The sequence below is a fragment of the Rhinolophus hipposideros genome (assembly GCF_964194185.1).
Source record: "Rhinolophus hipposideros genome assembly, chromosome: 5".
NCBI lineage: Eukaryota > Metazoa > Chordata > Mammalia > Chiroptera > Rhinolophidae > Rhinolophus > Rhinolophus hipposideros.
Genome location: NC_138051.1, coordinates 70,035,656 through 70,048,627, shown reverse-complemented (window position 1 = coordinate 70,048,627; position 12,972 = coordinate 70,035,656). Strand labels below are relative to the sequence as shown.

The window sequence follows — 12,972 nt, the reverse complement described above, 5'->3', positions numbered from 1 at the left end:
AGAAAAGGAATGAGGATGGAACTCAGAGGCAGCTAGAAGCTTTGTTGTTCATGTGTCTTAGGTAATCACGACTTGTCTTACTGATATGAAAGATGCCAAAAAGCTAACCGAGGTACCAAAACTATATCAAACACTTAGTACTCACAGAATATTCTGTGGTTTAATCAACAATGTTGTAAAGATTATATAGGGTACCAGATGGTTACTGGACTTATCAGGGAATCGCTTCATGGACGGTGTGGATACCTGACCACTGCGCTGTACACCTGAGGCTGAAGTAGAATGTTGCATGTCAACTAATATATATATATATATATTATATATATAACTAATATATATATTAATATATATACATATACATGTATATATATTCGCAGGATGTAAAGTACAGCATAGGGAACATAGTCAATGGTGTTGTTGACAGCTATATACAATGTCAGAGGGGTAGTAGATTGGGGGGTTTATCACTTTGTGAGGGGTATAAATGTCTATTCCATTGCTTTGTCCACCTGAAAATAATAATAATAATAATAATAATAATAATAATAATAATAAAAAGAATATTCTGAGGTAAGTTACCAAAGAAGAGAAAGATAAAATTACATGTACTCATCTGTTTGCTTTGCTGGAGAAAGGTGAGTTGAAGCTCTCCAGAATAACTTTCTTACCTAGTTGCAGATATTAATTTGGGTTGGAGAAGGTTAGAAAATAAAGTGTTTCCTGAATTTGGAAGGCACTGCAGTTTTTTTTTTTTTTTTGGACCATAGCTAACAGAAGGACTTGTATGGCTTTCTGCTCTAAATAGTCCTGTTAGCTTGGGGAAACATTAATACTTTGATGTGCTGACATGTTTTTAAAAGCCTGAATAAGACATTAACATAATTAAATATTAACTAATAAAAATAACAGTATTTTGAAAGATGACATGCATTTAGCACAAGATTTAAAGCAGACAGACATAACGTCCTTTTTCAGTAATGCTTGTTATCAAGCACTACTTGATTTTGAAGTGACTTTTCTGCCTTGTCTGTTTCTTTCTGCAAATGAAACTGAAGTGCAGGAGGTTGTTTCTGTGACTGCTGACTTTTATAATCATGATTCCTTCTGGGTCTTAAGTACACCCTATTCAGAGCTTTCCTTTTCTTTGTTAACACAATTGGGCAAGAAGAACAGGAAAGGGACCACAAAGAGGAAATTTTTCTACTTGAACGCCCAAATCATCATCGTTGGTTTTCTCCTCTATATCAAGTGGAAAGTTTCTTTCTCATTGACCGCTCATCATTTTTACTTTTATTTTTAAGGCACTTTCATTCCTGTTTCTTCCTATCTGACTTTTATTTATTGCTTTGCCTTTTTGATTATTGTTCATTTCTTTATCAGTCATCTCTAATTAACAACCTGATTCAGAAACAGAACTGCTTCCTGTCAGGTCACAGATATTTTTGTTTATATTAATTTTTACATTCAAATGTTTAATGCGTTTGTAGTTTTATGATTTGAACTTTTTGACTTCTACTTTCTGGGCCCATTCATCCTAGAAACATTGAATAATTGGTTATATAAGATGGTAAAGCTGCTGGAAATAATTATTTGTCAAAGTCCTATTTATAAACTCCTGAACACATGGGCTTACTCAGCCTTAGCTTTGTTGATGAGATGGAGCAAAGGTTCTGTGACCTCCTACTTCAACCCTTTTTCACAATTTCCAGGTTCTAGGTTCTGGAAGGCAGTGCCAAGTCCTCTGTTTGTTACCTTTGTCCAGGGTTGCCCAGACTGCCCAGACTTCCACTCTTGCTCTTTTATCTGCTTTTTCTCTTTGTCTCTTTAATTAGACCTAATCAGAGTAAGTCAAGGTTCATATCACCTTGCATTGAAAATTTTTCGTTTGTCAAAAAGGTGTGGAGTATTTACTTTTTTTATTGTATTTTTTTAAATTTTATTTTTACTTTTTACTTTTTTATTTTATTTTATTGATCTGAAAGAGAATTTGCATCTGGAATATTGTAGGAAACACAATATTCTTTAAATTTTAAGTTGAAGAGAGCAAAGGAAAAATCAGACTATAACATTTGCAACCCTGATATCCCTGCACCAGTCACTGGGGCTCTTGCTGAGTCCCACTCAATAGCAAGATCCCCAACAGTGGGGTCCTGGGGTTCAGCTCAAAGTTATGCTCCCTGAGGTGCTAATGATGTATGAAGAATGGATAATGGTGAGTCACCCAAAAAACTGTTGGACAATCAGTCAGAGATGTGGGATTTTAGGCAGGTTTGCAAGTGAGTGTGAAAAAGGCGTTCCCAGAAGTGGACGTCAGCAGTGCTGGGGGTCAGTGTTGGTGTTGGAGGAGGTCATTGCAAAGAAGTGACCCTTGAGCTAGACCCAGGCAATCAGAGGCTCCTCAGCCCTCCTCTGTTCTTGAAATGTAGGCTCTGCCCGCCCTTCCCACTGTGCGAGCCATTTTCAAGGACATAACCTTGAGAGAGTAAGGTGTTGTTGGGACCATCGGGACAGCATACATGCATGAACCCCGTTAAAGCCTCTATGTAAACTTTTAAGATTCTGGTGGGTGGGTGCAGAGATCTACTAATCTTGCAGTCACCCAAGACAAACCTCATAAGTTAGTGCCCTTGCTTATTAAAACTGCCACCTACCAATCTGGAGTGGTCTGCCTCTTTCTTTGGTCTGTCTTTGCCATCTGTGTATGGGGGCCAGTTTGCAAACCAATGATTGGCCACTGGAGAAAAAGCCAGGTGGAAAAGCAGACAAATCAACTTTTCGTGATAAGTAGGCTGTGGTTGTACTGCTAGTGAGTTCAAACTCATGACTAACTGTGCAGAGATGTCCATGTCATTTATATACATGTTTTCTCTTGTAGGTTCTTCAGCTGGGATCAGACATTCTTCCTCAGTATAAGCAAGAAGCGCCAAAGACGCCACCACACATTATTTTACACTATTGTGCTTTTAAAACTACTTGGGATTGGGTGATTTTAATTCTTACCTTCTACACCGCCATTATGGTTCCTTATAACGTTTCCTTCAAAACGAAGCAGAACAACATAGCCTGGTTGGTGCTGGACAGTGTGGTAGACGTTATTTTTCTGGTTGATATTGTTTTAAATTTTCACACGACCTTTGTGGGACCTGGTGGAGAGGTCATTTCTGACCCCAAGCTGATAAGGATGAACTATCTGAAAACTTGGTTTGTGATCGACCTGTTGTCTTGTTTACCTTATGACATCATCAATGCCTTTGAAAATGTGGATGAGGTAAGTTTCTCTTTTATTGAGTACTGTGGATTATGTTTTGAGAAAATTAGGTTAAAAGGAATTTACAGATAATCCAAACTTCTTTTTAGCCACCACTTTTAATCTTCACCCTACTGAACACTTGATATAAATTATCATATTTGATTACCTTAAATTAATTTTCTCTGCTTTTTTGTTCTTAGTTTCTGGTTGAGAATACTAATGACTAGGAGAATGGCTGTGGTTGGAGGAGGTGAAGCAAAAGCAAAGCAGCAGCATTTGGAAGGCAGCTATGCTCACCACTATACCACTGACCCAGCAGCAGCATTTGGGATAAGACATGTACAGATCATGAACTAGATAATTGCTTGAAAGATGATGAAATAGATATATTTTCTTTGAAAAACTGTAACATCTTTTTACTCCTCCTTCCAGAAATATATGGTGGCAGTGCTCTAGTTAACGTAAAGATAAAAAACATTTTATGGAAGAGCAATTCTTGAATTTTTGCCTTTTTGGTTTCTTTTTTATCACTTTTGCTTTAAATTTTGTCCAAGTGCATTTGTGGTTAGAGACTGTATTGAATGACTTCTGATGTCTGGTTTAATTCAAGGTTCTGCTGTTTCAGTGTTATCTGCACACAAAAAAATACTTAAAACATGTATAATATTAGGTTAGTACAAAAGGAATTGTGGTTTTTGCAATTATTTTTAACCTTTTAAACCACAATTGCTTTTGCACCAACCTAATATCTTAAGAGACCACTTCATTCAGAGCTTCTTATCCTCTAACTTAATAGTGGATGATTTTCAACTTGCTACACCAAGCTAATAGGGTGCAATCAATAATCTCAACTAATAATATAGAAATGAGTCAATATAGAATATATTTATTATTGAAGTGTGTTTATAACGATAATGATAATATTATAAACTTAGTTTCCCTAAAGATTCTACTCTGTCCTCATAGATTGTTCAGATAGGAAATTGTCCACTACACTGTTGTTGTTGTTATTCTGTGTGTGTTGGGAGGTAGATTGAAATTTTTCTTCATGGACTTTTCCCCCCACAAAATTTCTACAATCCACTTGAATGATATTTTTAAAAAAAACCATTTGTCTGAAAGTTATGTGTAGAATTTACATTTTGATGCTGTACGTATAACTGTTACTTTAAAAATTATGGGGAAAAAAGGAATCAGAGTAATTTGTTTTCTAATTTTAGATTTTTACCTACATCAGGCTTTTAAAGGTATATTTATTTCTTTCCCATTTACCCTCTGGAAAGTGTTGAGAGGAGTTAATTTTGAAAATGCTAATCATATGATGAGATAATAAACAGTATTTATATTTCACATACTAAATGGATTAATATATTAAGATTTCAGTTATTTAGGAGATATGCATAAAGATATCAATAAAAATAATCAAAAGATTGGCTCATTTCATAGAAAAGAAAATACATTAAATATATTACACAATAATAAATGCATTTGGTATAATATTTAAATATATCAAAATATCAAAAGATCCTTAGTCTCATTCATATTAAGGAAAATGAAAAATAAAACTACAATTGACTGTTTTTATTTACCTATTTTTAGTTACCACACTGTGAAGATCAAATCTTTGTTAACAAATTAATTTTGTGAGTACGGTGGCTAAGGAGGTGCACTGCTCAGATCTCCCTTCATGAAAACCTGCTGCATGGAGCACAGTGTCTTCCTGGAACTGGCTCCTGGTTTGGGAAAGCAAATGGATAGCAGCTCTTTTAAACTCAGCATTTAGTGAGTCACGACACTATCACACTGGTGGCTTGAAACTGCCCTTAGTGGGAGTATTTATACCCAGAAAGCTGCAAACGCTACAAATAATGACTTTTTTTTTTTTTTAAACTTGCTGTAGAACCAGTTGTTAATCATTTACCAACACACCACTGAACAGTTAACTGACAACTGCTGCATTTTCTCAATTGGTAGATCCTCTATGAAGAATAATTAGCAATATCTTGTTTTGTAAAAGAGCAGAACCTAGAGGCAGCCATTTTCTAATCGTTTTGGGGATTCTTTTATTATTTGTTTCCAAGTCACAAAATAAGATTATTTACCTACTTCTTGGCTTTTCAGTTTTAGGCCTTGTCTTTGACTTCTATGGAATTTGAGGTTTTAATTGCATTTTTTCCTGCCTTCACTATATACATGTACTATTTCCATCGCCCATTTCTCATGATACAGGTATATCATCATATATCATCATTTTGGTTCAATAAACATCAGATGCTTATGCCATGTGACTACAAATATGCTATTTATAGCTGAACCTTCAACGTGCTATGATAGCTTTTCCTTTTCTGTTCTTTCCATTTTCCCGAGAGTTGATAACTGTCTGGTTTTATCATTTGCTTCGTTGTATGTACTTATCACTAATTCAACCACTAACTCTGTCAGTTGTCTAAATCTCCCCTCATGCATTGATGAAAGCAATGTCCTATCCACATCATTTTCTTAAACAAATCTCTCTTCATTCTACCCTCCTATCTGATTGAAAGTTTGGCTAAATATAATATTCTAGGCTAGAGATAATTTCTCCTTAGATTTTTGAAAGACATAATGCCGTTGTATTAGGTTGGTGCAAAAGTAATTGCAGTTTTCGCAATTATTTTTAACCTTTTGAACCGCAGTTACTCTTGTACCGACCTAATAGTCTACCTTTTAATAATTCTGTTAAGCAACTTGAAGCCATTGTGATTTCTGATCCTTTACATGTGACCTGTTTCCTCTTTCTGGAAATTTGGTATATCTTCTTTGTCCCAGAGATCTGAAACTTCACTGTGATATGCCTTAGGGTCTATTTTTATCTGTTTTGAAGGGCACTGACTGGGTGGCCTTTTCAACAAGGAAAGAGCATTTCTTGATTTTTTTCCTATAATGATTTTCTTCACCTTCTTCCCCCTTTTTCTCTGTTCTTTCTCTTGCTGGCACTCCTTTTTTTCAGATATTGTACCTACTGGACTAACCAAGGAAGTCCTCTAACTTCCTTGTTTTTTTTCCCCTCCCCTGTTTTCCAGTTCTTTATTTTTTTTTTTGCTGTGTGTTCTGGGAGATTTCCTCAGTATTATTTTCCAACTTTCTTTGTCCCTAATAATGATTTTTTTTTTTTTTTTTTTGCTTAAGTTCTTCTTGGCTTGATACTATTGGAGTTAAATTAGATTTTGTATAATATTTGATATATGTATTTCTATCCTTTAACTATTAATCATTCTAGATTATTATACTGTAGCTGTATCTTTTATAAATAGCCTATAGATTTTGATACCTAGTTGGCAAGTTTAATCTATGTATATTATTGAGATTAATTACATTTTGATTTACTTATAGTACATCTTATTTTCCATTTTAAAATGTTTTTCCTTTGCCTTTCTTTCTGTTCCTTATTTCATTTGTATTGTTTTCTGCCATCTTTTGGATTGATTGATTTTTTTCTTTACTCTCTTGGGTTCCCTCCATAGGTTTGGACGTTTTCTGTTAATTGATCAGTATTTGACTTACTAGTGTCTTTATCCTTCTCCTAAATAATTCAAAGACCTCTGTTCACCTTCTCATTTTCAAATTATTATTGTCTTTTGGTTTCATATTGTTCTCAACTTTCTTTTTAATTATATTATTTTTCTTTTTAAAAATTGTTTATTTTTTTTAAGTTACAGTTGACAGTCAATATTATTTTATATTAGTTTCAGGTGTACACCATAGTGGTTAGACATTTATATAATTTATGCAGTAATTCCCCCCAATTAGTCTAGTACCCACTAGGCACTATACATAGATACAGAGAACAAACTGATGGTTGCCAGAGGAGAGGGATGTTGGGGGCTGGGTGTAAAAGGTGAAGGGATTAAGAAATAGAAATTGGTAGTTACAAAATAGTTATGGGGATATAAAGTACAGCATAGAGAATATAATCAATACTTACTATATTATTGTCTTCTTTAATTTCAATATTTATTTAGAGTTATCCACATGTCTACCATTTTCTTTTCTCATACTATTTTATGCATTTCTGGTCTTCTTTCTGGTTCAGTTCCTATAGATTGCCTCTTTATTATCTATTACATAATATTCAACTTTCTGGAACATAGTTTTCTTTACAGGAGGCCTTCCTGTATTATTCCCAGACAACTCTAATGAATATCTTTACCATATTTCATTTTTACTTATGTACATGCATGTACATTGATATAATTAAAATTATTCTTCTTTTGTTGCCTTGTGTGTGTTCAGGAGCACTGTACTAGTTGTCGGGTGACCTGGGTCTTATGGCTTCTGTAGGACATATTTGTTGTGAGCCTTTGGGATGTTTACTCTGGTCCTGTTTCTGTATCTGTGAAAAAAGGGAAGGAATGCCTGACTTCCTTATATCACAAAGTGATTATAAGGAATAAATGGGAAAAGAGACGTGAATGAATTTTGCTTGTAGAATTCTGCCTATCTGAGGGGATGTTATTATTTCATTTGTGTATGTTTGCTTCCTCAGCAAGATTATAAGCTCTATGATGGTGAAGAATGTGGTCCATCTCCTTGGTAATCCTTAGTGCATATTGCTAACTGACTGAAGCAATGAAGTGTTAGAAAGGTTTTAGAAAATTTTACAATAACATAAAACGAACTGGAACTTAAAAATGAGGAAGTGAGCTGGTGGTGGTGTAGGAATAGGAGAGCATGAGTCTGAAAATCAGTTTGATCCTTTAACATGATGTGGGTACAGAATGACATAGAGGACTTAGTAACACTCTTTATTTTCAAGATTGTTTCAGTCGCCGTGCTCTTTGAAGGTAATTTGATTTACTAGAAGTTCACGAACTAGATATATGATTTTTTTTTTTAAAGAGAATTGTGAGGCAGGGAAGACAGAGTCCATTAAAGGAAAGCATTCTGTTTGAAAAGAAGTAACCAGATTTCCTAGAAACCATAACAGGTGGTAGAAGTTGTTGTCACTATGAATCCAAGGAATAGACAGAAGCTCCTTTATAATGTGCATTTTTTTTTTTTTATAATGTTACATTTTATTTCATTTGTTTATTTGACATAATATAGCTGTCTCATTCATTTATTTAGTAAAATTATTTTCCAAACACCTATTATGTGTCAGGCTCTCTGTTAGGTGTTTAGAATTCAACATTATTAATCATTCAACATAGTTGCCATTTATTGAGTGATACTAGGCACAAGATACATTGCTAAATTCTTGGCATAATTTTCTCATTTAGTTGTTTGTTGTTCTTTTTTTAAATTTTTTATTATTATTATTATTTTTTAATATTTTATTTTATTTATTTATTTATTTTTTTTATTAATTAATTTATTTATTAGTTTCAGGTGTACAAAACAAGGTAATACTTAGACGTTCATCATTTATATCCCTCATACTGTGAACCCCCCTCCCCCCATCCTATAATGTGCATTTGAATACAGCTCTGACAGGTCCAGAGAGCTTGATCTCTGGGATTTTAGGGGGAGCTGAATTACAGAATGTCAGACAAAGGTGGGGCAACTGCAGATAATGTACTGTTTGATAGCGTAAGTGGACTTAGGAAACATGATATGCAGGGAATTCAGAAGACAACAAGTGGTATCAGTAAGTGGTGGACATGATAAACTAGGTCAGAAGAAACTGAAATTGGGAAAAAGATAACTCATGTATTGTTTCAGGAGGCAAAATGAATGGGTCAGTGACTGCTAAGTGGAGATATATAAAATATTTTTAATTTTCAGATGAATAAATAATAAATAAAATAATTGTAATTTTATGGGAAATAGTTCTCTATTTTTTTATGAATTATGCTTGTCAGGTGGCCACATGCATTACTTCATTTTAGCATATGTGTTTACATTGCACATTTTTATTTCTTATGTAGTCATCAAAAGAATTGGAAGAATTGGAAATCAAAGAAGCAAATATTATGCTTATAGATTTTAATGACTTTTGTTAGCCTAGAAGCTCTATTTATCCCTTTTGTTGAATCTCAGACTCTCTACTAAGAATAGCATGTTAGAAATTGTTATTTAATGCAATTTGGTCGCCATTACTTTTTCATTAAAGCCTACAGATAGTTTTTATTTATTTATTTATTTATTTATTTATTTATTTATTTATGTTTAATTAAAGTTTATTGGGGTGACAATTGTTAGTAAAGTTACATAGATTTCAGGTGTACAATTCTGAAATACATCCTCTATATATAGATAATTTAAAATAATATTTAAAATAATATAGGTAGGAATTAAGTAATATTTCTTTTTTTAGTTTTCCTATTTTTAATCTGGTTAAATCAATAGAAGCCTGCTGCCCAGTCCACTTTGGAACTAACTGATTTTTCTTATCAGTGTGTTTGCCCAGCTGGTAATAGACTTTATTTTTAAGGACAGTTTTAGGTTTACAGCAGAATTGAGAGGAAGGTAGAGATTGCCCCCACCCATGCATAGCCTCCCTTATTATCAGCATCCCCACCAGTGGTGTATTTATTACAATCAATGAACCAACACAGCACATTATTATCACCCAAAGTCCATACTTTACATTGGGTTCCTCTTGGTGTTGGGCACTCAATGGGTTATGACAAATGCATAATGACATGTATCCATCATTGTAGTATCATACTGCGTCATTTCACTGTCCTAAAAATCATCTGTGTTCTGCCTTTTCATCCTTTGTCCCTAATCCCTAGAAACACTGATTCTTTCACTGTCTCCATAGTTTTGCCTTTTCCAGACTGTCACAGAGTTGGAATCACCCAGTATGTAGCCTTTTCAGACTGGCTTTTTGCACTTAGTATTATACATTTAAGGTTCCTTCCTGTCTTTTCATGACTGATAGCTCATTTTCTTTTCTTTTCATACTGAATAATATTCCATTGTCTGGATGTACCACAGTTTATGCATTCATCTACTGAAGGACATCCAGGATTTGGCAACTATGAATAAGTGGCTATAAACCTTTGTGTGCAGGGTTTTGTGTGGACATAAGTTATCAACTCAAGGAGTATAATTGCTGGATCATATGGTAAGACTATGTTCAGTTTTGTAAGAAACAGCTAAACTGTCTTCCAAAATGGTTGCAGTATTTTGTATTCCACCAGCAATGAATGCGAGCTCCTGTTGGTCCACATCCTCACCAGCATTTGGTGGTGTCAGTGTTTGGATTTTGGCCATCCTAATAGATGTGTTGTGGTAGCGCATGGTTGTTTAATTTGCAATTCCCTAATGATGTATAAGGTTGGACATCTTTTCATACATCTGAATATCTCCTTTTGACCAAAGACATCTGTTTAGATCTTTTGCTCATTTTTTAATTGGGTTGTTAATTTCATTATCAGTAAGTTTTAAGAATTCTTTATATATTTTGTATAATAGACCTTTATCAGATATGTCTTTTGCAAATATTTTCTCCCAGTGTTGGCTTTTCTTTTTTATTCTCTTGGCATTAACTTTCACAGAGCAGGGTTTTTAATTTGAATGAAGTCCAGTTTATTAATTATTTATTTCATGGATCATTCCTTTAGTGTTTGTATCTGAGAAGTTATCACCATACCCAAGGTCACCTACATTTTCTTCCATGTTACCTTCCAAAAGTTTTATAGTTTTGTGTTTTACATTTGGGTTTATGATCCATTTTGAGTTAATTTTCATGAAAGGTGTAAGTTCTGTGACTAGATTTATCTTTCTGCATTTGGATGTCCAACTGTTCCAGCATCATTTATTGAAGACTATCTTTGACCTCTTGTATTGCCTTTCTTCCTTTGTCAAAGATTAGTTGACTCTATTTATATGGATCTATTTCTGGATTCTCTATTCTGTTCCACTGGTCTATTTGTATATTCTTTTGCCAGCACCTCACTGTCTTGATAACTGTAGCTTCCTAGCAAGTGGTAAAGTCAGGTAGCATTTGTCCTCTGATTTACTTCTTCTACTTTAAAATAGTGTTGGCTATTCTACACAATTTTTGCCTCTCCATATAAACTTTGAAATGAGTTTATTGATATACACAAAATAACTTGCTGGGATTTTGATTGGGATTATCTGATAGCTATAGATCAAGTTGGGAAGAACCGACATCTTGACAATATTGAGTATTTTTGTCCACGAACATGGGCTATTGCTCCGTTTATTTAGTTCTTCTTTGTTTATTTCATCAGCGTTTGTAGTTTTCCTCAATTGTACATCTTGTACCTATTTTGTTAGATTTATATCTAAGTATCTCCTCTTGCAGACATTACAGCATTATCCTTTGGCCACTAAGCTCAGCTCTCTTCATGAGTTCCTTTCCATGAATATTCTTATTCTCGAATGTAAATAATCTTCTAGTCAGATGACCTACGCTTCCAGCTTTCTCTATGCTTTAGGGATTGCCTCAGCGTTTAGGTCCCAAACTGGGATCTCCCACTGAAAGTAAAGATGTGGACAAATGAATGTGAAGATGAGCAAGGCACAGTTACTGAACTCAAGTGTACCTATCTTCTAGTTTGAGAGAAAAACTTGCTCACGAGCTATTCAAGGGCGTGAGTAGAAGAGGAGTCCGTGTGAGGGAGGAGATGGGTAAAGGATTTGAGGAATGGGTAGGAGTCAGGCTCAGGTTCCAAACTGGAACATGATGGCGATGGTCTGAGCTTTTAAGTTCTATTCCAGATGGCGATGGGTGGGATAGAATGTTACTGATATGGGGTAATACACAGATTGAAAGATATCTTTCTTATATTTGAAAAATTTGGTTATATTCCAGGAATATATTCTTTTGCATGCATTTCCACAGAGACAAAGCAGTCTGTCTAACTGAGAGAATTAGCTCTCAGAGGATAGGAAGTAACAGCCAATGAGATTCCTTTATTTGATTTTGTTGCTTATATGAAAAGAAATTTTATTCTGTATTGATCTTCATTCATGATGAATGGGTCCTATTATTAAGCATTAGGGAATGATTTTTATGTAGGGTAAAGAAGTTTGAAATATATTGCGATTGTATCCTATAACCATTTTTAATTACCTTAACTAACTATGGATACTTGCATAGAAATTGCTCTTTACTGTCTTTCTGCACAATAATAATCCCTGTGCTTGAGAATACATCATTTCCCTCGCTCTCCTTTAAAGGAAGTTCTAAACCTCCATCCCTACTCCATTTGGTCTTTTTATTACTTCATTTTATTCCATGATTTCATCTCTGCTTTCACATAACACATGCTAACTCACAAGAAACATGTTTATTTTTATATTGGAATTCTCCTTTTTCTAAAAGTCTGTTTTTTAGACATTGTGGATAAAAGGTTAATGAAATCATTTCTCTTGCTGCATGAGAATTTTACCTTTGGTCAGCTCTCTTCCTTCCCCCCCTGACAACTGATGAAGGAACTATGTTATCTATGTTTTTAGGTAATATTACTTATATTTAAAAAAAGATCTCTGATTAGTAAATTGCACCTGGGCTGGGAAAAACTTTTAATAAACTATAAATAATCTGATGAAGGCACCACAGCATAAGGGCATAAGGGTTCCCTGAATGATAAAAGTCTGAGCATATTCCTTGTGGGACCCTGAATGTGATGCCTGTGTTGTTATTATAGGTATTGGGTTAGATGGTGCATTAGGCATTAAAGGCTGGATCCCCAAACATTACCAACAAAACCTGCTGATAACAGAAAGCTGAGTTGAGTTTATTGGGTCTTTGGGAAGTGCCTAAA

The 12,972-nt window shown here is 34.4% G+C and overlaps 1 protein-coding gene across 1 annotated transcript in view; it reads left to right on the top strand.

The window, feature by feature from the left end:
* Window positions 1-12,972, top strand: part of KCNH5 (potassium voltage-gated channel subfamily H member 5) — a 285,331-nt gene that overhangs the window by 45,058 nt on the left and 227,301 nt on the right. The window contains exon 6 of the mRNA XM_081050207.1: window positions 2,876-3,268. Within this exon, the coding sequence (XP_080906333.1) occupies window positions 2,876-3,268 (393 nt within the window). The remainder of the gene's footprint in view (window positions 1-2,875; window positions 3,269-12,972) is intronic.